This window comes from Lissotriton vulgaris, unplaced genomic scaffold (assembly GCF_964263255.1).
Source record: "Lissotriton vulgaris unplaced genomic scaffold, aLisVul1.2 SCAFFOLD_2464, whole genome shotgun sequence".
Classification (NCBI taxonomy): domain Eukaryota; kingdom Metazoa; phylum Chordata; class Amphibia; order Caudata; family Salamandridae; genus Lissotriton; species Lissotriton vulgaris.
In genome coordinates this window covers 244,697-270,348 of record NW_028241331.1, presented here as the reverse complement: position 1 = coordinate 270,348, position 25,652 = coordinate 244,697, and the positions used below count along the sequence as shown (strand labels likewise).

Below are 25,652 nucleotides of genomic sequence, written 5' to 3'. Positions count from 1 at the left end.
TGCTGTGATCGCCGTTGCGATGTAAGTGCTGCGATGTAAACGCCCACGAAATAATTGTCGGCGATGGATCGTCATACAACCGTGGCCCGGGCCTTAATGGGGATTTTTACACGAGTGGGTTTCCCCAAAGAAGTTGTGTCCGACAGGACGCCAACTTCATGTCGGCATACTTGCAGGCTATGTGGAAGGAATGTGGAGTTACTTACAGGTTCTCCACCCCTTACCACCCCCAGACACATGGTCTGGTGGAAAGGTTTAACAAAACCCTGAAGGGCATGATCAGAAGTCTGCCTGAGAGCCTGCGGAGGAAATGGGACGTCCTCCTACCCTGCTTTTTGTTCTCCTACAGGGAAGTGCCACAGAAGGGGTGGGCTTCAGCCCCTTCGAGCTTCTGTATGGGCACTGTAGGAACTGGGGTCACCAGTTCCCCGGGGGGTAGCTTGGCTCGAGCAGGTAGGCACCCAAAGGCTCAGGTGTAAAGTGGCCACACAGCACACACATCCACCAAGACAATAAATGCACGCAATGACTAAGACCACACCAGTAAGTTTTGATTCAAATCAATAAATTTTATCTAAGACCAAAATCAGGGTAATCAATAATCACTGTAGCAATAACTCCTTGGCACATTTCATTGAGGGAAGCAACTAATTCCCCATGCTAGGGCAAAACATTTCATGCGGTAAAGATAAGCAGTTCAACAGCAGACGTAAAACATTTCATTAGCCAGGAATCATCAGAGCCCTAAAAATAAGGCCACATCTCATAAAAGATTGGGCAACAGTTCATTAGGCAAGAGAACACCTTATCCGGTAAGCCAGCATTTCATTAAGCTAGAATAAACATTTCTTTTAATCAGGAAGAGCACTTCAAGAATCATTACCAGTCGAACTTAGCATGTCATGGATCAGGGATAAAAATGTCATTAGGAATAAGCATTGCATTCAGCAACAAACATTTCATCAGGCCAGAGTAATCGTGTCATCGACCAGGGCCTAGCAAGGTTCGGTAATTAACCATGCCCCAGCTATGGGGTTGACTCTGTTCCTCTCAGGCCCCCAAACGTATCTTTCAGGGCTCTGACCCGGTTCCTTAGGGGCTAATCGGCGCCAACGGGGCCCACTCACAGTCTCTCTCCGGGGGGGGGGGGGGGGGGGTGCACGGGGCCTCCCACTTGGCTCCTCGGGGCCCCCGCTCTTCCTCTAGGCCTCCTGCCCACCTCCCCGGGGAGTTCCCTGAATCTTCTGCCCGTCCGGGCCCTTGCGGCATGTTCCTTGTTGGGGCGGGGGTGCTCTCGTTCTGGTCAGAGTCCTCCGGCGGTGCTGCCTGCAGTTCCCGGGACTTCCGTAGTTTCCGCGGCCCGGGACCCAAGCAGAGAGCTGAAAGTGAAGGGCCTGGCCGCCTCAACCAATAGCGAGGCAGCCTCGAGGGGGCGCATCAGCCTAGCCAATGGCTGCGCGGCGTTTGGCGGGGCGGAATCGGTGACGACTCGTCACCCGTCACATGATGCAGGAGATCGCGGCCTCAGGCCAAGTGAAGCCCAACCCCAGTCGCGACGGCCTACCTCAGGCTCCAGGGGCCGCTGCAGGGATTCGTCACTCTGGGACCGGGCTGCGGCGGTGATAGCGGCCCCTGGGTGCGCCGGATGACGGCGCCTTCTACCCCCACTCTTCCGGGCCTGGCGCGGCCCTCGGCATGCGGCGGCGGCCCTCTCCTGATGGGGCTGCCAAAGGGGCAGATGGCCCCAGTGTCGGCTCAGCAGGCGGTCCTAAGCGCAGCGGTGATGTGTTTGGGACAGCGCCATTGAGGGATCGCGCTGCCAGGACGCCTGCAGCGTTCGGGCCGCATAGTGCCTCGCGGGTCAAAGGAGCGCTTGGAAGTTCCTCACAGGATTCCACAGGTGAGCGCTTGAGGCACAATTACAGCGCCTCCAGATGGCACACACGAGAGCGCTTGATGGACTAATTAGGCAGGACTAGCGCTATGTAAGGAATGCTTAGGAAGTAGCTCAGTTCGGTCAGAACAGGTCAGGGCCACACAGGGGGGCACAGGTTGAGCAGGGGAGCGCAGTGGGGATACAGCGCCGGTACCTGGTTGATCCCCAGCAGTCTTGTTGGCAGTTAGGTTTCTTCTTGCCGCTTGGTGGTTCTGGCGCCCTTTTGTGGAAGCAGTTCCTTGGTCTCTTAAGATGGGGGGGTTGAGTTGAAGGCTGCTGACAGGATTCCTCAGAAGGTCACTGCAGATGGTCCCTGGGTTCCCCTCCCGCCGGGCCAGATCAGTGGGCTAGTTCAGTGTTCCTTACACAGCCTGGTGGGCAGCGCCTAAACCCTGTCACCCCCAGTGGTATAGGTTTCTGACTAGGCCCTACCGCCTAAGTCTCCTGCATAGAATCCCCAAGGTCAGTGAAGCCCCAACTGACTAAAAACTTTCCCTCCTTTCTTTATATATGCCCAGGTCAGGTGATGACTACCCTCTAAGGCGGGAAAAATAGACTCTGCCCCTATTCTAGAAGGTTCCAGGAGCTTCCCTAGTCTAGCTATGGGCAGGCAAGGCAGGCTGGTATGACAACAATGTTTAAGGGTTCCAGCCAGCTCCTGGCAACTAGAGTGCGACTAAAAAGACCACCTGCACCTTAGCATTGATTAGCAATAGGAAGGTGCTCGGAGACCTAAGGCCAACAAAAAAAAAGAAGGTGGGAAAAATGAGGCAAGGGCGAAAAAAATAGGGAAAGACCACCTTAGGGCTGACCGGTCTAACATGCGTCCCCCCAGCTGAAAGTGGGGAGAGCTACCCAACCTCTAGGGAGTTCTCGTCACTAAGCGGAAAAACCGGGAGAGATTGGCGTGGTCAACTCCGGGCCAATGTTCCACCCTAAAGTCCATCCCCTGTAGGTAAATGGACCACCTTAGCAACTTGGGATTTTCGCCTCTCATCTGCATGAGCCAGCGAAGGGGTCGGTGGTCGGTTTGAATCAGGAAGTGAGAGCCAAACAGGTATGGCCTCAACTTCTTCAAGGCCAAGACCACAGCGAAGGATTCTCGCTCGATGGTACTCCATTCGCGTTCCAGAGGGAGATAAAGGCCACAGGTTGGTCTTGACTGTTGTGGTTGAGTTTCAAAAGCACAACGCCTATGCCGCGCTCAGAGGCGTCCGTCTGCACAATGAATTCCTTCGAGAAGTCAGGTGTTGCATGCACCGGAGCGGTGCACATTGCGTGCTTCAGTTTCTCGAATGCCTCTTGGCAAGCAGCCGTCCAGATTACTTTTTGTGGCTGCTTCTTGGACATTAACTCAGTCAAGGGGGCTACAATGGTACCATACCCGGCGGTAATAGCCAGTAAGGCTGAGGAAAGCTCGGACCTCAGTCTGGGTTTTGGGGGGCTCCCAGGCCAAGATGGTCTCAATCTTGGCCTGGAGGGGTTGCACCTTACCCCCGCCTACCAGGTGTCCCAGGTAGACGACAGATCCCTGTTCAATCTGGCACTTGCTAGCCTTGATGGTCAGGCCAGCACGTTGCAGAGCCTGTAGCACCTCCTGGAGATGCTGCAGATGGTCCTCCCAGGTGCTACTGAAGACAGCTATGTCTTCCAGGTACGCCGCTGAGAAGGACTCCAGGCCAGACAGCACCTGGTTCACCAACCGCTGTAAAGTGGCCGTAGCATTCTTGAGCCCGAAGGGCATCACCCTAAGTTAAATTCCCGATAGTCCACACAGAACCGAAGTTCTGGTGTGGTGCCCGGTGGGGCCCCTTTCGGCACCAACACGACCGGACTAGTCCAAGGGCTGCTGGAAGGTTCCATCACCCCCAGCTCCAGCATTTTGGCCACCTCAACCTGGATGCTGTTCTTAACTTTATCGGACAGCCGGTAAGACTTGGTTTTTACAGGCGGACTGTCCCCTGTGTCCACATCATGGGTACACAAATGTGTAATTCCAGGCGTGAGGGAGAACAACGAGGCGTACTGCTCCAACACCTGGCGGCAGTCCCTCTGTTGCTCTGGGGTCAAGAATGGGGAGAGGACCATTCCCTCTACCGATCCATCCTTCTCCTAGTCCGCCAGAAGGTCAGGAAGAGGCTCACTCTCCTCCTCCTCGCTCCCATCCGTCACCATGAGAAGAGCAAGCTCAGATCGCTCATGGTGAGGCTTCAGGCGGTTGACGTGGAGCTCCCGATGGGGCTGTCGGGGGTCTTCAAATCAACGACATAGGTGGTCTGGCCTCGACGCTCCACAATTTCGTACGGACCAGTCCACCGGTCCTGGAGAGCACTAAGCTCCCCAGGCTCCTTGACCCACACCTTCTGCCCAGCGTCCAACTCCACCGTCCGAGCGTTGCTGTCAAACCACTCTTTTATGACGGCTTGGCCATCTGGCTGCGGAATGCCAGCATGTAGCTGACGACATCACAGGGAAGCTTCTTCGAAGTCTTCTCCCACCCCTCCTTGACAAGGCTGAGGGGCCCCCTAACGGGATGGCCATAGAGCAGCTCAAAGGGGCTGAACCCGACTCCCTTCTGTGGTACCTCGCGGTATGAAAACAGCAGGTAAGGGAGGAGGACGTCCCACTTCCACCTCAAGTCCTCTGGCAGGCTCCGGATCATCCCCTTCAGAGTCTTATTAAAGCGCTCTACGAGCCCGTTAGTCTGGGGGTGGTAAGGAGTGGAGAACCAATAGGTCACTTCGCACTCCTTCCACACGGCCTGCATGTAGGCCGACATGAAGTTCGTGCCCCTATCTGACACCACGACCTTGGGAAATCCCACTCTGGTAAATATCCCCATCAGGGCACGCGCCACCACAGGTGCAGTGACGGTCCTCAGAGGAATAGCCTCCGGGTACCGAGTGGCGTGGTCCACTAACACCAAGATGAACTGGTGTCCCGCAGAGGTCGGAGGGTCCAACGGCCCAACAATGTCAATTCCGACCCGCTCAATAGGGGTCCCGACCACCGGGAGCGGTTCCAAAGGGACCTTCACCTTAGTTTAAGTCTTACCACTTGCCTGGCAAGTTTTGCAGGTCTTGCAGTAGGTGTCAGAGGCAACTCTCATCCTGGGCCAATAAAAATGTGTGACTAGCCGCGCAAAGGTCTTGTCCTGGCCCAGGTGTCCAGCCAAAGGTATTTCATGCGCCAATTCCAATAAGAAGGCCCGGTAGCATTGGGGGACCAATAAGGCCCATGAGGATCCATGCACCGGAACCTTAGGCTCACTGTAGAGGAGGCCATCCTCCCAGTACACGTGATAACTGCCGGTCTCCTGATTGATTGCTTGGGCTTCCGCCTGCCGCCGCATGCCTTCAAGCGTGGGGCACTCTTTCTGCGCCCGACAGAATTCCTCCCGGGTAGGCCCTCCTTCCACATGCCACTCGGCAAAGGTCGGCAAGTCCCCCACTGGAACAACCTCTACCTCCACGGACTCCGGGATTACCTCCGCGGGCTCCCCATCCATCACACGGGGTGTGTCCTACACTCCATTCTCCTCTGGACCGGCATTGGGTTGGGCCGTAGTTTCAGGCTCCAACCCAGGTTGAGTTCTTTGCTGGGCAGCCATGGACCTCGTGACCACGCAAGTCCATCCTGGTAACCCCAGCATCTCAGTATGGGCCTTAAACTCCACTTCCTTCCAGGCAGTATTTTCCAGGTCGTTTCCTAGCAGACAGTCCACAGGCAAGGCAGGGCTCACAGCAACTCTCAACGGGCTTTTAACTCCTCCCCACTCAAAGGGAACCTGAGCCACGGGATAGTAGCTCAGACTGCCGTCAGCAAACACGGCCGGATGGAATACGTCAGGTACCACTTGCTCAGGGGACACCAGCCGCCTCACTACGGTGGTCATGCTGGCACCTGTGTCCCTCAGAGCCTCCACCTCCTCCCCGTTAACCTTCACCCTCTGCTGGTATTTAGCAGTGTTCGATGGTAGGGACGTCACTGGGACCATCTCTGACCCCGAGTGAAACCAGGGTAAGGCCTGTCCACTCCCCTTCCCTATCTAGGGGCAGCTCCATCCCAAGCGCTACACTAGCCACCCCGGAACTCTTGCCACCTGTGGGGGCTGGGGTCTCTTGCGACACTGGGGATCCCCCTTAAAGTGTCCAACCTCCCCGCATTCGTAGCACCGGACAATTCTTGGCTGCTGACTCTTGTCAGGGTAAGTGGGCTTTGGGGAACTGGACTGAGGTGGGGTACCTACTCCTCTCCCAAACTGTTTTGTGGGCCTCGTGAGAACTCCTTCTTTTTATCTCCCCATCTTTCTTCTGGGTGAAACCCTGTCCGCCTTTCGGGCCATCTCCCCCGGGGCCCTTGTGAGACACCCGGGTGCTAAAACAAGTATCCGCCTCCGCAAGCTCACAGGGATCAGTCAGCTTGCGGTCCACCAGATGTTGGCACAGCTCCGGAAAACATTTATCCAAGACGTGCTCTCTCAAAAATAAGTTGTACAGGCCCTCATAATCATGCACCTCGCAGCCACGCACCCAACCATCCAGAGCCTTTCAGGCATAATCAAAAAAGTCTACCCAATTTTGCGTGGACAGCTTATGGCTGCCACTGAACTTCTGGCGATACCTTTTGGGGTTGAGGCCAAACTTTTTAAGTAGCGCCTCCTTCATGGGGGGATACCTGAACTGGTCCGCCTTATCTAGGTACAGGAGGGTGTCCCAGACATTGGGGGATATGTATTGATACAGGCCACCTCCCCAGTAGCTCTCAGGCACCTCATGGGCTATCAAGGCCACCTCATACGCCTCCAACCACTTGGCGATGTCATCCCCCTGAGTGTAACTCGCTATCACCTCTTTGGGTAACCAAAACCTAGGCTCGTGTTGAGCCCCTGGTACGCTGCCACCATTGGGACTTCCTGGCGCACTCAATTGCAAGGCTCTCAGCTCCAACTCCTTAAGCTGAAGCTCGTGCGCCAACTTCCTCTCCTCCATTGCTAATCTCTTTTCTTCCATTGCGAGCTTTTTTATCTTCCCTTTCTCTTTCCCTCTCGTGCTCTAGCTTGGCAAGCTCCCATGTCAATTGCCTCTCCTTCCTCCTGTCCTCATACTCCTGCAACAACGTACTCTTTCTAGACCCACTGCTACTTGTCCTGGAACGTCTTCCTGGCAACACATTTTCACTCACATCAATGTTGAGTAGGTCTAGTTCTTCTGGAGCACCCGCCTCCCTTTGTGTGACCTGCCCCTCCTGTTCCCCATCCCCTCTCCCCTCTGGGTGGGCCCTTACCCATGCCCTCGAAGCAGTACGGAGCTCCTCCTTTGCGGCTCTCCGCCCAAACGGCAACCCCATCCCCTGACAAAATCCCCTTAGCTGCACCACTGTGTACTCTTCCAGGTCGGTTAGCTGGAACTCCATTTTGACAGGTAGGAACACCGATAAATCAAGGGAAAGATACTAGGACGTAGGTAACAGGATTGAGTCAAAACAGGACTCTACACGCTCAGGTTAGACAGTGGGGGGTCAATTGCTTAGGCTTGCATGCACAATAGGTGTCTAGTCTAATTGCGGTGCACTCTGTCCCACTGGAGGGTGCTGTATAGTCACAGGTCCTGATCCCGCCGCTCGCCACCAAATGTAGGAACTGGGGTCACCAGTTCCCCGGGGGGTAGCTTGGCTCGAGCAGGTAAGCACCCAAAGGCTCAAGTGTAAAGTGGCCACACAGCACACACATCCACCAAGACAATAAATGCACGCAATGACTGAGACCACACCAGTAAGTTTTGATTCAAATCAATACATTTTATCTAAGACCAAAATCAGGGTAATCAATAATCACAGTAGCAATAACTCCTTGGCACATTTCATTGAGGTAAGCAACTAATTCCCCAGGCTAGGGCAAAACATTTCATGCTGTAAAGATAAGCAGTTCAACAGCAGACGTAAAACATTTCATTAGCCAGCAATCTTCAGGGCCCTAAAAATCAGGCCACATCTCATAAAAGATTGTGCAACAGTTCATTAGGCAAGAGAACTAACACCTTATCCGGTAAGCCAGCATTTCATTAAGCTAGAATAAACATTTCTTTTAATCAGGAAGAGCACTTCAAGAATCATTTCCAGTCGAACTAGGCATTTCATGGATCAGGGATTAACATGTCATTAGGAATAAGCATTGCATTCAGGAACAAACATTTCATCAGGCCAGAGTAATCGTGTCATCGACCAGGGCCTAGCAAGGTTCGGAAATTAACCATTCCCCAGCTATGGGGTTGACACTGTTCCTCTCAGGCCCCCAAACGTATCTTTCAGGGCTCTGGCCCAGTTCCGGTTCCTTAGGGGCTAATCGGGGCCAACAGGGCCCACACACAGTCTCTCTTGGGGAGGGGCGGCCGCGGGGCTCCCACCTGGCTCCTCGGGGGCCCGCTCTTCCTTTAGGCCTCTCGTCCGCCTCCCCGGGGTGTTACCTGAATCTTCGGCCCTTCCGGGCCCTTGCGGCATGTTCCTTGTTGGGGGGGGACTCTCGTTCTGGTCAGAGTCCTCTGGTGGTGCTGCCTGCAGTTCACCAGCTTTCAGTAGTTTCCGGGACCCAAGCAGAGAGTTGGAAGCGAAGGGCCTGGCCGCCTCAACCAATAGCGAGGCAGCCTCGAGGGGGAGCGTCAGCCTAGCCAATGGCTGCTCGGCATTTGGCGGGTGCAGAGTGGGTGACGACGCGTCACCCATCACATGATGCAGGAGATCGCGGGCTCAGGCCTAGTGCGGCCCAACCCCAGTCGCGACGGCCTCCTCAGGCTCCGGGGGCCGCCGCGGGGATTCGTTACTCTGGGGCCGGGCTGCAGCGGTGATAGCGGCCCCTTGGTACCCCCACTCTTCTTGGCCTGGCGCGGCCCTCGGCATACGGCGGCGGCCCTCTCCTGACGGGGCCGCTGAGGGGGCAGATGGCCGCAGTGTCGGCTCAGCAGGCGTTGTGTGTTGAGGACAGCGCTGTTGAGGGGCAGCGCTGCCAGGACGCCCACAGCGCTCGGGCAGCGCTGCGCCTCGTGGGTCAAAGGAGCGCTTGGAAGTTCCTCACAGGATTCGGCAGGTGAGCGCTTGAGGCACAATTACAGCGCCTCTCAGATGGCACACGAGAGGGCTTGAGGGGTGAATTAGGCAGTACTAGCGCTAAGTAAGGAGCGCTTAGGAAGTAGCTCAGTTCGGTCAGAACAGGTCAGGGACACACAGGGGGGCACAGGTTGAGCAGGGGAGGGCAGTGGGGATACCGCGCCGATACCTGGTTGGTCCCCAGCAGTCCTGTGGGCAGTTATGTTTCTTCTTGGCGCTTGGTAGTTCTGGCGCCCTATTGTGGAAGCACTTCCTTTGTCTCTTGAGAGGGGGGGTTGAGTTGAAGGCTGCTGACAGGATTCCTCAGCAGGTCACTGCAGGTGGTCCCTGGGTTCCGATCCCGCCGGGCCAGGTCAGTGGGCTAGTTCAGCGTACCTTACACAGCTTGGTGGGCAGCGCCTAAACCCTGTCACCCCCAGTGGTATAGGTTTCTGACTAGGCCCTACCGCCTAAGTCTCCTGCGTAGGGTCCCCCGGCTCAGTGAAGCCCCAACTGACTAAAAACGTTCCCTCCTTTCTTTATATATGCCCAGGTCAAGTGACCACCCTCTAAGGTGGGAAAAATAGACTCCGCCCCTATTCTAGAAGGTTCCAGGAGCTTCCCTAGTCTAGCTATGGGCAGGCAAGGCAGGCTGGTATGGCAACAATGTTTAAGGGTTCCAGCCTCCTCCTGGCAACTAGAGTGCGACTAAAAAGACCACGCTGCAGTAGCAGGGGCCTGTGGCAGCCATGTCTGAAGTAGAGAGCACCTGCACCTTAGCATTGATTAGCAATGGCAAGGTGCTCGGAGACCTAAGGCCAACAAAAAAAAGAAGGTGGGAAAAATGAGGCAAGGGCGAAAAAAATAGGGAAAGACCACCCTAGAGCTGACAGGTCCAACAGGCACCCGGTTAGAGGACCTCTCAGCCTGGTAAAAGACGGATGGGAAAATACTCCCAGGAGGCTCCCCCAGGATGTGGTGAGCTACATGCTGGCCTTCCGTAGCCAAATGGCTAAGTTGTGGAAGCAAGCTTCTGACAACCTCGAAGCCAGCCAGGCGGTCATGAAAGAGTGGTATGATTAAAACACTAACCCCGTGGATCTGGAGCCTGGACAGAAGGTGTGGGTCATGGAGCCTGGAGAGCTTAGTGCCCTCCAGGATCGCTGGACAGGCCCCTTTGAAGTGGTTGAGAAGAAGGGCAAGGTCACTTACCTGGTGGACCTTAAAACCCCCAGGCAGCCCCACCGAGTGCTCCATGTCAATCGCCTCAAGCCCCACCATGAGAGGTCCGAAGTCACTTTGATGCTGGCGACTGATCTGGCAGAGGAAGAGGAAAGCGAGCCTCTCCCTGATCTCTTTGCGTCCCAGGAGAAGGATGGTTCGCTGGAAGGAGTGGTCCTCTCACCATCCCCGACGTCCGAGCAGCAGAGGGACTGCCGCCAAATCTTGGAGCAGTACTCCTCGCTGTTCTCCCTTATCCCGGGGAGGACCTACCTGTGTACCCACAATGTGGACACAGGGGACAGCCCACCTGTCAAATCCAAGTCGTACCGGCTGTCAGATAAGGTGAAGGCCAGCATCCACAGTGAGGTCACCAAGATGCTGGAGTTGGGAGTGATTGAACCTTCCAACAGCCCCTGGTCCAGTCCGGTGGTACTGGTACCAAAAGCTGCCCCACCGGGCACCACACTGGAACTCAGGTTCTGTGTGGATTACAGGGGGCTTAACTCTGTGACAAAGACTGACGCTCATCCCATCCCAAGGGCGGATGAGCTCATTGACCGGCTGGGAGCTGCCCAATACCAGACTACCTTCGACCTCACGTCTGGGTACTGACAGATCTCTCTGACACCCCTGAGGGCCACTACCAGTTCCGAGTGATGCCCTTTGGGCTCAGGAACGCCCCTGCTACTTTCCAGCAGCTGGTGAACCAGGTCCTCTCTGGTTTGGAAGCCTTTTCTGAGGTCTACCTTGATGACATCGCTGTCTTCAGCAGCAGCTGGGAGTACCATTGGTGTCACCTTCGGGAAGTACTTCAGGCCCTGCAGCAGGCAGGCCTGACGATCAAGGCCAGCAAGTGCCAGATCAGGCAGTGGTCGGTAGTATACCTAGGCCACTTGGTGGGTCAGGGTAAGGTGCAGCCCCTCCAGGCCAAGATTGAAACCATCATGGCCTGGGAATCCCCCAAGACACAGACTGAGGTCTGAGCTTTTCTGGGCCTCACTGGCTACTACCGTCGCTTTGTCGCGGGATAATGTACCATTGTGGCTCCCTTGACTGAGCTTACATCCAAGAAACACCCTCGACAGGTAGTCTGGACCGAGGCGTGCCAACGAGCCTTTAACACCTTAAAGCAAGCCATGTGCTCAGGGCCCCAGACTTTCCCAAAGAATTCATCGTCCAAACAGACGCATCTGAACATGGCATTGGGGCAGTACTATCGCAACTCAAGGAAGATGGTCTGGACCAACCAGTGGTTTTCCTTTCAAGGAGGCTACTCCCCCTGGAGCAACGGTGGAGTGCGATAGAGCGGGAAGCCTTTGCGATGGTTTGGGCCCTGAAAAGTTGCGGCCATACCTGTTTGGTTCGCACTTCCTTGTTCAGACCGACCACCGGCCGAAGTCCTATTTATTAACTATTGGAAACCTCAACCCCTTTTTAATGCAAAAGGATAAAGCCTCTCTATTCTCTATTTAACTAAGATGGTGTGGTGTCATTTTTGGTGGGTTTGCACTGGGGTGTTGTAGTGTGTGCTGCGCAAGTACGTCACAATTGCCTCTTGTATTTAGCCTTCCCACTCTTTTCCATGCTACCCTAAGTGGGCCGGTGGTCCCGGTTCTAACATTGGGGAACTAAATTTAGCTCACATTGCAAGGGCACCAGGAACCCAGGGGGTAAAAGTAAAAAGTGCTAATATTTCCTGTACCGTTGAAAGCTGATATAGTTTTTCAGTGATGTAGTAACTATGAGGTGCTTATTTATTAATCTGCCTCAACATTTCCATGCACTGGCAAGTGCCAACAACTCTAGGGAGCAGAGGTTGGTGGAATCAAAGCCACACACAAGCAGTCATACAAGAACATATTACTATTCAGCAGATTTATATGTGTTTTGAAGTGTTCAGCCCAAGTTAGCCACACATATTTATCCTATCAATACCCCTTAATACCAGAAGGTAATTAGCCATGAAGCTCAGCATTTGTCTTGGCCACCACTGATGTGGAGTCCCTCTCTGGTCAGTGAGAAAAGTGTTGCACTGGAAAAACTATCCAGTACTTACGCCCAGAGCTGACCAGTTAGCTCTGGTGTCACTTTTGAATTTTGTGGGGTCTTTCAGTCAGGTTGTGAATGAGCATGGTATGAGTGTTATTGATCAAAAGCACTCACTAAAATTAAATAAATGTGGAGGTTAAGTAGCCTGGGGTCTCCCACCTGTAGGAATCCAAAAGTTAGGCCTGGAGTCGATTGGCTTCCCTGACCTATTGGCAGTCAACCACCTGCTGGAGTCACCCCTCCCGCCCCCTCCAACACCTCCCATGGGCTACGCCATGCCTGGGTAGGGATGACAAGGAAAGCAAATGAGTAGTATAGTAATCGAGCACCATGCTTGGGCCATCTAAAAAGGGGTTTCAACCATGTGGTAGGATGTAATGTAGTACCTGGGACGGCCCCATTCTTTTTGTCTGTGTAGGAGCTAGCTCAGTAGGAATCAGCATCCCATGAGCTGAGAGCATATTACCTTCCTCCAGAGATCTTCGTAATCTTTATAAGCATTCACTCCTAGAATAGAAAAATGGATGGAGAAAATGCATTTTCTCATGGAGTCTGCATCATCTAACTCCTCAGCGTGACTTAGCTATGATTAGTTGGATTGACATTTTGAAAGACAGAGTGATGGAAATTCCCAAGAATGGTTAGCAGAATATTTGCCACAAACCCCTTATGTAATATTTACTTATGTGATCTTTCATATTTTCCCAGTGGCAGGCCACAAAGGTCTGTTTGGGAGTGACAGTAGATGTTCCATTTAAGTTTGTGGTGTGTGTAATGGACTTTAGTGTTTGCACTTGTGTGTTTGGAGGCAGCAGCAAGTCTCATTGAGGGATTCAGACTTTGTATATGGGGACATTGCCTATGTCCACAGTTTCTGTATCTGCACAAACATTCTAGACTCTTTTCTACCTGCTATTCCATAGTCCTACCGGTGCCAGTTACAAGTAATCTCCCAGTTACCCCTCTCCTCCTTGGGACATCATGTACTCACACTAAAGCTAACCTCAAGCTTTTTTCTCTGACCTGTAGATTTTGCTAGACAACCTAAAGATGGAGACCATGATCTGTGGAAATGGGCAGTTGTTTGTGGTGCCACAGGAACTGGTGTTCAGTGTGTTAACTAGAGTTCCAGCTTCACTGTAAATTGCTGGCCACTGTGGAGAGAGTGCTAGTTGGCCACTGCTAAACATGTCAACAACCCTGAAATTTAAGTGGAGGTTTAGGGTAACTGCAACACAGAGAGCAGTTCACAGTTTCAAAGGTTGCAAAGGTCCTAGATTGAGATATGTGGTAGAACTGAGGGAACTGTAGCTAGTCCAGAGTAAGGCCGCTCTGCAAGAACCTAGACTAAGCTACTCAGTGTTACTGTGTGCTTTTTCATCAGACTGGATTAGAATCTAGGAGCCGTCATGTGAAAATGTTGTAGCTCCATCCCTTTGTTCATTTCTGCGGTAAGCCAGTTCCTAGGTGGACCCCATCAACAGGCTGTGCCAAATCCCCCCAATTAGCAACAGATATGGAGGGAGTGGGAGGGTTTGCAAGATCTTGTGCCACCCCAGAGTGTCTGACTCTCTGCAGTGAAGTTTTTGTTTCTCTCACTCAGAAAAAGAGACCAAAAAATTCATTTTATAGGCCAGGGCTTCAAAAACACTGCCTAAAAAAAGTTTTCTAAACCGTTCCAATGAGAAGGTCATGAACTATTTCAAGAATCAGACACATTAGCATAGAGCATTTTTTTGTCCTGATAGCTCTAAGAAAATTGTACTCCTGTCTCTTAGGGTGCCTTAATTGCTGGATGTGCTGAATATCTCAGTCCATCCACTCCTGAGGTTAGCCTGGTGTGACCCGCCTACCACAGCTTTTTTCTGTCTCCCAGACCCTATTCCTGCCCCACCTCATTCCTAAATATATGTGGCCTTCTTTAGTCTTCCTACACATCCACTATTAAGTGCATTTTCTCCCCTCAGATGCACAACTTGCTTGAGTTGTTGAAGGCTGAACAAAATATCTACAACATCGTCTTTCATGAATTGATTCGTCAGGTCAGCGTGGAGTGCATAGAGAGGGGAGAGCTACTATCCAGGATCAGGTAAGGATGTACCATTCCTCAGGAACCTGAATCTTGCTGTTGGGATCTCTGTATGCCTGCACATGTGAAGAAGAGTGGTCCTGGACAGCTTTAGTGAAGAATAAGAGGATCAATTGTCATTACTTAAAATGATGGCTACATATCTTGAATATTTCCCCTATCTCCAGGCATCAATAGTGCGCATTTCAGATCCAATAAATTTAAATCTTCGGATGAAAACCCCTTAATGGGCACTTATTTTTAACTGTTTGCTTTGTTTTTGTTTTTTGGGTCTGTTCATGGATTCTGAAGCTGCACTTTGCAATGCTACATAAATTTATTTACCAACTGTCTTTTTTCTCACTTTTTTTTCTCTACATTTTTCGTTCATCATTTACATTCCCTTCTTTTCTAAAACAGTCCATCTGTCTTCACTGTCCTAAGTTATCTTTTCACTGCATTAGTCCATAGATCCCTACTTTTATTCCATTATATCTCTCTTTTTGCACTTTATATAAAATGCATTTTCTTTCCTTGCACAGACAACGATACGTGGATTTGTTGGACCGGATTCCCCGGCAGGTGCAGAGTCTGTACAATGATATGCTGGCTCAGCGAGCTGTGGATCGGCGGCTCACAGTGGAAGTGGTACATTTCAAGAATGCCATTGGAGATCTGATCAGGTCTGGAGGGGCTCTGTATATTAATCCTACGAAGAAAGGAGAATGTAGGGGAGGAGTGTAGCATGTTATGTGGGTTAGTGTGGGGAAACAATTTACTCAATTCAGGGTCATTGCCTGGTTCATGATTGTTGCGTGGTTCCCATTTATGGTCTGATTCCGAGAGATCACCCAGTTTTTGGTTGCTACCCGGTTCTTGCCTCAAGTATTATTCCCTGTTGCTGTTTTGTTGCTGTGGTTGTTTGGTTGCCATTGGTTGCTAACTTCCCACTTGTTTCCTGGTTACCTTTCAAGCGTTTCATCACGGGACGGCTGGTGTAGATTCTCATGGACAACTTGTAGGAAGCTGGCTCTCTATATAGGGCACTAAAACGAAGTACGCTGTGGAGATAATCCAGTGGATCCCGGATTGGTATACAGATGCAAAAGTAGATAATACTAACGCTCTATTTGTGGTAGTGTGGGCGAGCAGTTTGGTTTATCAAAGGGTATTGCTAAGCGTTTGTTGTACTCACAGAGCAATAAATGATACACACACTCAAGAATAAATCCGAGACTAATTTGTAGAAAATAACATTGGGTTTTTATATAATTTTTCAGACCAAGAACTTTGTTCCAAGGTAAGTACTTTTTAAGATATCAATTTTCAAAGTTCGAAAAATAACACACTCTTGTGCGCAATTGCGCACCATAGAAGTCTACAGGAGAAAATGGGACTATGCATTTAAAATCATACAGTTAGAGCTCAAGGTTCACCTTCTGGATTTAGGTAAGTAGCAAGGCCAGGCATAATATTGCATCAGCACATTGTCGGGATGGTCCCGGTTTTGGCCATGATGAGCAGGGTGCTGAGGTTGTTGGTAGCAGGTGCTACTGAGAGGAGGGCCATGAAAAAACGCACTGCACAAGGGGACGCACTCGAGGGAGCAGGTTGCAAGGACCTGAGGGCCACAGTAGCACAGCAGGTTTGTCTGTGGCCAGGCAGGTTGGGTGCAGAGAAGATATCTCTGCCGGGAAGCATGCGTTAAGTTGTCTTCACAGTCAGTGGCAGTCAGGTTGCAGGCAGGGCCGGACTGGCAACCACAACCGGCCCTGGCAAAGTGCTCTCCCCTCCCCCCGTGGGTTGGGGTCGCCGCCGAGCTCTCTGCCAGGGCCGGTTTTCGGCCTATTTTGTTACAGGGCCGATTTTGCAGCTATGCTGCAAAAATGGCCCTGTAACAAAACCGGCCCCCACCCTTGCGGCACACCAGGGGATTGCCCGGTGCCCGCTACGGCCAGTCCGGGCCTGGTTACAGGGATGATTCTGGGACAGCTGTGCCATTCACGAAGTGGGTCTCTAGTCTCGATGCCCTGTGTGCTTTCTTCCTGGGCTGTTGGAGTCCGGATTTGACTCTTCGTCTCATGTAGGTTGCAAAGAGTCCAGTACCCCAGGTATTGGTCCGGTACAGCTCCAGTAGGTCCTGGTGTCTTCACACTCGGTAGGGAGACAGATCTGACCCTCCAGAGCTGATGTACCTCTTTTTGCTTGAATGCTGCACCAGCAAACTGGAATCTGCGGGTTCTATGCCTGCGGAATGTAAGGGAGTAGTTTCTCGACCCCAAGGGAGTTCCCTGGCAATTGGTGAAGGGCCAGAGGTTCTCCGGGGTTCTTGGAGGCCTCACAATTGCAGGACAAGACAGCATACCACAATGGTTGAGTCCTAGAAGCAGCAGGCAGGGCTTTGTACCAAAATTCTGGAGCAGGTCTTCAGTTCTCGGGTCAGCTTCTCTTATTTGTCTGTGTCTTCTTTGTATCCGTTGAATCTAAGTTCAGGGTCCAGGGATGCCACCTAAATACTACATTTAGGGGCGTTAAAGGGAGAAACAGGGAGTAGCCAATGGACTACTTACATTTAGGGTGTCTACACCCTCTATGACCACTTCTTGTGGGAAGGGGCACTACCATAGTCTTGATAGTTTAATTCCTGCCATCTCAAGATGGAGGAATTGGAAAAGTAGGGTCCGCATCACCTGCCCCACCTTAGTAGTGGTGCTGCCTCTATATGGGCACACCTCCTAATCTAAATAATGTTCCCACCTTTTCTCCCACAGAATGTGGAGCAGGACAGGGGGTTTGGCATCCTCCACTATCTACAGATGCCCGGATTGCATTTAAAAGGTGGCATCGCCTTTGAAGCTTTCCGCCCTGGAATGCCATTCCAGCTCGGAGGTGTGAAGCACCTCTACTCAGAGCAGGCTTTGTTTCTGGCCTCTGAGAGCGCTGGCTGTCACCCTATGAGGTCAGAAACTGGTCTGGTGGTGGCAGGCTGGCTAAGACTAGTCAGAGACCACACCAGTGTTTGATAGGTTTTCAGGGGACCCTCTAAGGTGTCCCCTATATACATTTATTAATAAATCCAACACTGGAATCAGTGAGACTTCATTAAGACTAGATGTTTAGTACCAAACTCTTAGGGTACAGTGAAGCCATCATGGAGCTAGGAAACTTGTAATGACAAGTATCCAACCCATGTACTCTCTGTGGCTTCCCTGGTCACTTACAATTGCCAGGAATGGACTTAGATATTGTAGAGTCATATCTGCTAATTCAGATATGTCCACACATGGGATACAGAGCACCCTGCCTTATGGCAATAAGGCTTGCAGTAGGGGTGACTTAACTATACCTCATGCAGTGTCTGTGGACATCTACTCTTCAGTTTTCTCTGCACCAAGACATGCACCCTGCAATGGCTCTTTGCATGGTCTTGGTGAGGGGTCCCCAGGGTGGCACATTTTGTGCTGCAGACCTAGTAGACCCTCTTCAGTACCAATGCCCTAGTTGCCTTTGTTTATAGTATTCCCCTGATGAAGGTATTGTTATACCGAAATGCATTGGGATCTACTGAAAAAGATGAATGGATGTACATGAAGTAATGTACCAAGATTGAAGAACTAACCACAAGACAAGGAAACTTCAAATAAAAAAGATGTTCTTCATTTGAATAATTTTCATTGTTATTTGAATGCTAAAAAATAATTTGTCTATAATTTGGTTGAATGCACTGTTACAACAGTTGATACTATAGATTATTGTGGTGTATAGAGCACCCCGCGGGGGCTTGTGAAAAGTGCGTTGTTTTCAGACAGTTCTCTGTTTGTGTTACATGTTATGGTACTGACTTGAGCCAGTCAGATCAAACGACAGCACCTAGAAAGAAGGAGTACTAGATTCGTTTTTTCAAAAAAGAGGAGTGCAGAGTGTCAATCCTAAGATATATACTAGGTACCAAGTGTTCCATTTACTAGGAACTTGTAGGGGTTGCTGAAGTTGTACGAACCGTGGTACAGTTTTCAGGAAGAGATATGCACTGGGAACCTGGTTAGCAGGGACCCAGTGCACTTTCATTCAAAATCACATCATGCTCCAGGGGTAACCATGTCAAAAGATGCACTTTCCTACACAACACCACAGCTATGTGGTACTGCAAAAAGCAGGGAAGGGTGGCAAGATCCCTGAGCCTCTGAAACTGACTGAATCATCGGGGGATTTCCCTGGTGGTTCACCATCTGGCTGAATCTTTAAACTCCATGGTGGACAAACTGAACTAGCGACGCTTACTGGATCATGAATGGCAGTTGCACTCTGATGTAGCACTGGCCATAGTCCAGCAATGGGGAGAACCCTGGCTCAATCTCTTTGCCACCACCGAGAACTCACAATGTTAACACTTTGCGTGCCTAAATTCCCAAGAAGGCTCACTCTTGGGAATGCATTGCGCCTAGTGTGGAGCACGGAATTTCTGTATACCTTCCCCTCACTACCTCACCTGTCTCAATCTCTAGAGATGATCAGGCATAACCTAGCCCAAGTCATACTTGTGGCTCCGTGCTGGGTTAAGACAGTGTGGCACCCAGAAACTTTGGGCGTAAGCATCTGTTCTCCAATAGCTGCCTCTTCAGGAGGACCGTCTATTGCAGCATCAGGGCAGGGTCTTGCACCCGAGTTTGTGCAACCTAAACCTCCATGCATCGCAATTGACGTTACATTGGCTCCAGTTGATCTCCTTTTATTTTTCTTCTGAGGTTGTTGATGTCATCCTGACAGACAGGCGCCCTTCCACGAAATCTGTGGATGCAGGGAACTTGGGCAAGTTTTTGGCTTGGTGCAGTACCTGCCAGTTGGACCTGTTGCAGGCAAAACCGTCAGATTTGTTGTTGCTTCCATTGCATTTGGTCCGGCAAGGTTCTGCTCTGGGCACAGTTAAAGGTTACCTGGCAACCCTACCGGCCTATCTACATTTGACAGACCAACCATCCTTGTCAAAATCACCAGTTGTCCTGCATTTCCTTGAAGGTTTATAACATATTTTCCCGCAATGCCCTTTGTGATGCCACAGTGGGATTTAAATGTTCACACTTTAATGATGTGTACCCCTTTTGAACCAATGCACAGTTGTCCATTGCATGGTCTCACCTGAAACACAGTCTTCTTGGTTGCGATAACATCCTCATACCAGGTGAGTGAATATAAGGCCCTTTCGATCCAGCCTCCCTATACCAATTTATTTCTGGAAAAACTGATGTTAAGCACCTCCCCCTTGCCTCTCCATTTTGTGGTATGGCCTCTTCCATCAAAAAAGATCCCAGTTCAGGAAAATGCTCCGTGGTTTCAGTTTACAGATTGGCTCTGCATTTGAGGGCATGCACGTACCCATAAAAAACTGATATCAGTGCTCAAGGATGGTGCTTATATATGACTCCGTTCCTCACTTCAAGTGTGAAACAGCATTGATGCAGAATTGCGTGGTGGAACCTACTGAGCACAGGAGCATTCCTTTTGAGTTTTCTGGATCCACCCGGGGATACTCACAGGGTGAGGAATCTGTGGTTAGAAAGAGTATCCACCAGAAAGAATATTGCCAAAGTTAAGTAATTTGTTCTTTGTGTATATGGTCCACAGTCTCTAAGGACATTGGGGGAATGTAGCTATCAGGACTTCCTTAATCTGCTTCCAAAACTCTAGACACCTGTGGGAAACAGGGCTTCAGGCTGCTGCTCTTGAACCACTTCAAAATGCTTGTTGCAGCTCTGCAGCGCTCCAAAGGAATCAGGCGAGAGATACTGCTATGGCACTGCATACTACTGCCATTCTCTGCCTGTCCAGAGATCTTCACAAAGCCAAATAAATCAGATGCAAGTTGTTGGAAAACGAGGCAGTATCTTTGAGGCCTGCACAAATAACATGACTACATTTGTCCTTCACTGGGAACCAAACACCCAATTGTAGCACCTGACTCTCAGAGGGTAGCGTTGCAGAGCAGTCTGAGGCTTACTCAAGGGAGGTGGGTGTGGGCTAGTAATCACCATTTGCAGGTGCGCAGGAATATTACTCAATAATTGATTGTCGAGTCTCTACTTTGCTTTATAAAAGTAAGAGTAAATTTATTAAACACACACACTACTCAATACTATCCACCAATTTACAAATATACATAAGCTATTGGAATTACTTTATGATATTGCATAACATCTCCACCCCTCCCGAGGGGGGTGGGGTCTAGTACCACCACTCCCATGTATGCACATTATCTTGCCCCCACTGCAGTTAGTTGAACATAACCTGGAGCGAGGGCCCTGCGCACTGGCACCATCCCAGTGGCGACCCACCCCATTATCTCAACAAGCCTTAAAAATGGGTAACCCTGCCTTGGGGACGCATAGCCCTGATGGAGCATTTCCTATTGACCATGAAGTATACACCTCTACATCTTAAGGACTAGCAGACTGGGTTCTTCACCTAAGCGCAGCAGCAAGAATACATGTTTAGGCATCACTTTAGAATGACAGTACTCATCACATTTGTGGATCATTAGAATGCATTGCAATTACAGCCCCTAAAGGCATCACAGATGAATACACATGATTAAGGATATTCAGCTAGACACCCTAGCGGGAATGTCTGGCAACCAAACCCCATTTTGTTTATGACATCACCTTAAACAGGTACTTCACATTACACATGTGAATTTCAGTCCCTCTAAAAGAAATAACGTTAGTGAATGCATTTCTGATGCAATTACACTTCTTCACCTCCAGGAGATGCCCTTCTCTTCTAGACATCCCCAACTCAGCCCTTCATCTCTAGACGCACTTCTCATTACACCCCCAGCTCTAGAACAAAAGTTCAAGCCCAAAAGGTGTTGAATTGCTGGCTGAGCCCTTGAGGGGTTATTCTTTTCAAGTCCCCATGGGACTTAGGGGGGGGACCTCCCTTCCATTGTGCTGGGGGAGACTGCGCTGCTCCTCCAGCTCCCCTTACACCTTTGCACATATTTGGTGGTGACCTTGTCCTCCTGGGGCCACCACATGCTAATAAAATGCTGTTTGCAGGCAGGTCCAGGACTGCAAGGCATTATGGGGTGATTGCTCTCTTCTCTTGAATATCATAGCAGCGTCTTTCCCGCTGCGTCGGGGAGAGCCGCGATGTGTGCCTCTGGCCTCCTCTGGCCTTTGTTGGAGGGTCCGGTCCCACCCGGACCCCTAGGTGAGTCGTATGGGTCAGGGAGCCCACCCCTGGCCAATAAACGTATTTCCGTCTGTCCTGTCCCACCCGGGCCCCTTTCACCCCTTTTTGGTCCTTTCGGGCTCCCGGTCCCACCCGGGACCCCGCATGCCACCACGTTGGAGGGCAGCCCAGGAAGCCCACCCCCGGCTGCCCCTGCCTGCTCCCCGCCGCCCTGCCAGCACCCTCGCGTGCTGACACGGGAGCCGGCAGGGAAGATTTGGTATGCCCGGACAGACACGGACACTTGCGCTGACCTCGGGGGGAGTGCGACGGCACTCCCCCATCCTCCTGGTAGCTGTGGGGGGAGTGCAACGGCACTCCCCCGTCCTCCCTGCACGTCAGGGGCCTGGAGATGGGGCCCTGGACCCCTTGGATATTTCTTCACTGGGAGCGCAACGGTGTTCCCCGGCTTGCCTTCTCCGCCGGGGCCCAGAGCTGGGATTCCGGGCCCCTTCTCTGCTTTCCGATTTGTGTTCTTCTGCGGGTGCCAGGGTGGGCTCTTGGCCCCCCGCGACCACCTCTTTACGGGGAGCGCGGCGGCGCTCCCCGGCTTTGCTTCGGGCCCGTAGAGACCTCCCCGCGGGGGCGCGACGGCGCTCCCCACCTCCTCCTCCACAGACCGGACCCAGAGTTGGGATGCCGGTCCCCTCCCTCTTGCACATCTTCACAGGGAGAGCGACGCCGCTCCCCGGGTTCATGTTTGGCGGGGGCCAGGGTGGGCTCCTGGCACCCCACAGGGTACCTTCACTGGGGCGTGACGGGGCACCCCGACTTCACTTCTTTGGGGGGCAGCCCCCAGACCTGACCCACCACTGGGGCATTTTCTGGACCGGCGGCGGAGCCCCACGCGCTTCGTCGTCAGTCATGGCATAGGTCAAAGCTCGCCTACCTTCTAGGGGGCATATCTCAGCCCCCAGGGGTCCGATTTTGGTGATCTTGGCCTCTTCCTGCTCCTGGTGGCGCACCCCAGCCACTGGGAGCACTTTACTTCACCCTCCTGGTCACACAGAGGGGGGATTCAGCAGGGAGCTGTCTTCACTGGCTCCCTGCGCCAGCCTTTCGCCTGGCTCTCCTCCTGGGCCTCTCTACACCCTGAGCAGAGGCACCTGCTTCTGCGCACTGGCCCTGGTCTCTTCTCCTGGCGCTGTTCAGGATCCTGGAACAGTCAGGGGGTTCCTCCTTCCAACTGCCCATTGCACCAGGCTCCAGCACCCTCTCTCTGCCTCAGCTGACTACACCCCAGAGAGAGCCCCTCTTCCTGTGTAATTTTTTTTGAAAGATTTGAGGAGGGGGCTGGCAGGAAGTCTGTGTTTGCCCTATCACACGGTGACACATCACTGCTCTGCCCCTGCTCCCTCCTTCCTGCCCAGACCTCTGGGTTTGTTCAAAATGGCGCTGTCCAGGGTCTCCTGCCACATGGTCTCTGAGAGCCCCTTCCCCCCAGGCTGCCTTCCCTCCAGAGCTTCCTGGTGTCTGGCACCAGGTGTCAGCTACTGATGGATGAACCTGTAGCTCCACCCATCTTCTCTTCTTGGAGTGGAGGACCTCACCCTTGGAATGCTTGTTGTGCTGGGCTGGGCCTCTGAGGCCACGGCTTAGAGGGGAAGGTCGTTAAATCAGCCTGGCAGAGTTAGCCCCCAGCCAGGCCCTGGTTATGAGCTGACTCAGAGAAGTATAGCATTTCTGGATGACCCAAAAGCAGTAGTAAAACACACTGACTTTCCCTGGAATGTTCTTCCCAGTGTACAAAGCTTATTCCATGTCACCACCCAATTCTGCATAGGTCCTGCCACACCATTCACTTTGTAGCTGCTCCTGGGCTGCGCACGCCAGGAATCTCCCCTGCGCAGCCCGTACACGTGTGCACATGCCGGTACACATGTGTCTGCATGTAACCAGCCCGGTGCCCCTTACTCCCGCTGCTGCGCAGCGGCCTAGTCAAGCTAGGGGGACACCAGCAAAATCCACATGCAGTCTCTTTCATCATGAGTTCACTTTGGATGAGTCCCAACTTATGAGGTTCTCCCACAGTAAAAGCTCAACAAATAGGTGCTCAAAAAACGAAAAAATCCCGGCGGCCCAGAGTGTCAGAACCACCTTCTAACACAAGGCAAGTGCTGCTTCACTACCATCCTTTTCCTTTCTCTGCATCCCTCGGATCATTCAAAGCCAAAAGATGCATAGGAAATGTTTCCAAGCCTAGCAGCATTACTTCGATATAGAAAGAAAGGCAGAGCAACGTCCTAATATGAGGTTTTCTGGAGCCCAGGCATTTATTTTGGTGGGAGGAGGGGAATGTATAAGATACACTAGGCAGGTGGGAGAATGTCACATGAAACCATGCATTTTTTTTTAAAATGCATTGAGCTTGCCACACCGAGGCCCTGCAGCCAGGCATAACTGTTTATGGGTGGAAGCAACAAGAACATAGTCATGTTATATGAGTCTGCCCCAAGATTTATTTCCTCAACCTTTATTGCATGCCCTTGAGCATAGTTGGCAGTGAAGAAACTATAGATGAGAATAAACAAGGGCATGAGTGACGTTCTATGCCAAAGGCAAAAATATACAAGAACGGGTAGAAAAAACCGACAGTCATGAAGGAATGGAAAGGAAACAGAAGCTTGCATGCAGCACAAGAAGGATCTTCACAGAAAGGGCGGTAGAAGGTTCATCACAGAAAGGGCGGGATGTATGTAAGTAAGTGAACAACCCTCCAGCAGAAACATTGAGGAACAATCTTTGGCAGAGTTAAAAAGGCCTAGGACAAGTATAGCAGAGTGATTTTGGCATACGAACAGAGGGTAAACTAACTACAGTCTACAGAGTGACAACAGAGGGAAATGTACGGACTAGATGGTCCTCATGCACTTTGTCTGCTACCATTTTCAAATGTTTATGATTTTGTCTGTTCCTGTTCCAGGTAATAATACATGTGTGCTGTCTTTTGTTTTAGCGAACTGGGCCAGATTCGAGAACATGATCTAAGGGTAAGCAAAGAAGCAAATTACGCCCGCGAAAAACTGGCGCTGTCTCTCGAAGAGTCCAGGAGGAATGTCAAGTGAGTCTTTCACCTAATGTTTGCAAAATATACCTTGGAGAATCAAAATACATTTGCAAGAACATCATGCATCAACTTCTGGGAGCAAAGGCTGTCTTAGCACCATTTCATAACATTCTTTTGCAGCTAGCGCTATGTGATTTTTCCAAATATTGTGCCATGTTCCTCAGCGATCTTGTGCAATTTACTTGAGATACTATGTTCAGGGCACATTGCTGTCCTGGGGAGAACACAGTCATTGCCAGTTCGCTGATTTTTAGACAAGTGTTTGCGCTTTCTTGCTCTCCATTCATTGGGTCCCATTCTAGTACAACATCTCTTAGGGTGAGGAGCCAGAATGGGTAGGTTTTCTCCTGCGACTATCCTCCCAAGGGTTTTATTCATTCAGGAATGGGCACCATTCTTATGGCATAGCTGCTCATGACTCCATCTTTTCTGCTTCAGAAACATGGAGCATGCCATTTTGTTGCCTCCATTTCATTGTCAAACTGTTTTCTCATGGGCATTTCCGTGGACTACAATTTAATTTTCAGCCATCTCATCTTCTGTCATTTCATTGTAAGGTATGCATTAAAAAAACATTGCAATAATATGAGTAAAATGTTTTAACATAGGGTTAGAGTAAGAGTTTAGGGTGAAGGGATTAGGGGTGGGGGATTTAAGAGGGAAATATTTAAGGGTAAAGTCTGTAGGGTTTAGATGTGCATGGTGAAGTGCATAGTGGTGAACAGTGATGGATAGTGGGTTTCAGGGTGAAAGGTTTAGGGTTGAAGGGTGATGGATTAGGGATGAGAGGTGATGCATTACGGGGTGGAGGTTGATGGGTATATGGATGAATGGGCAAAAAGTAAAGGGTTTAGGGGTAAGAAAGTAAAGTTTTTATTGAGTGCGCAAATACTAAGTGTCTTAGCGCTTACGTTGAACCTCTGAAACCAGCTATTAGCATTCAAGTGCTCCTTTTACTTTAAGTTGCGAAGTTGTGAGCAGTTTTCTGAAACATGGCAAGC

At 51.2% G+C, this 25,652-nt stretch overlaps 1 protein-coding gene across 1 annotated transcript in view; it reads left to right on the top strand.

The window, feature by feature from the left end:
- LOC147671992 (axonemal dynein light chain domain-containing protein 1-like) overlaps positions 1-25,652 on the top strand; it is a gene marked incomplete at its 3' end in the record, with an annotated part of 350,388 nt that overhangs the window by 89,753 nt on the left and 234,983 nt on the right. Inside the window, exons 7-9 of the mRNA XM_086948070.1 lie at positions 14,257-14,378; positions 14,900-15,040; positions 24,541-24,645. Of these exons, the coding sequence (XP_086804196.1) occupies positions 14,257-14,378; positions 14,900-15,040; positions 24,541-24,645 (368 nt within the window). The remainder of the gene's footprint in view (positions 1-14,256; positions 14,379-14,899; positions 15,041-24,540; positions 24,646-25,652) is intronic.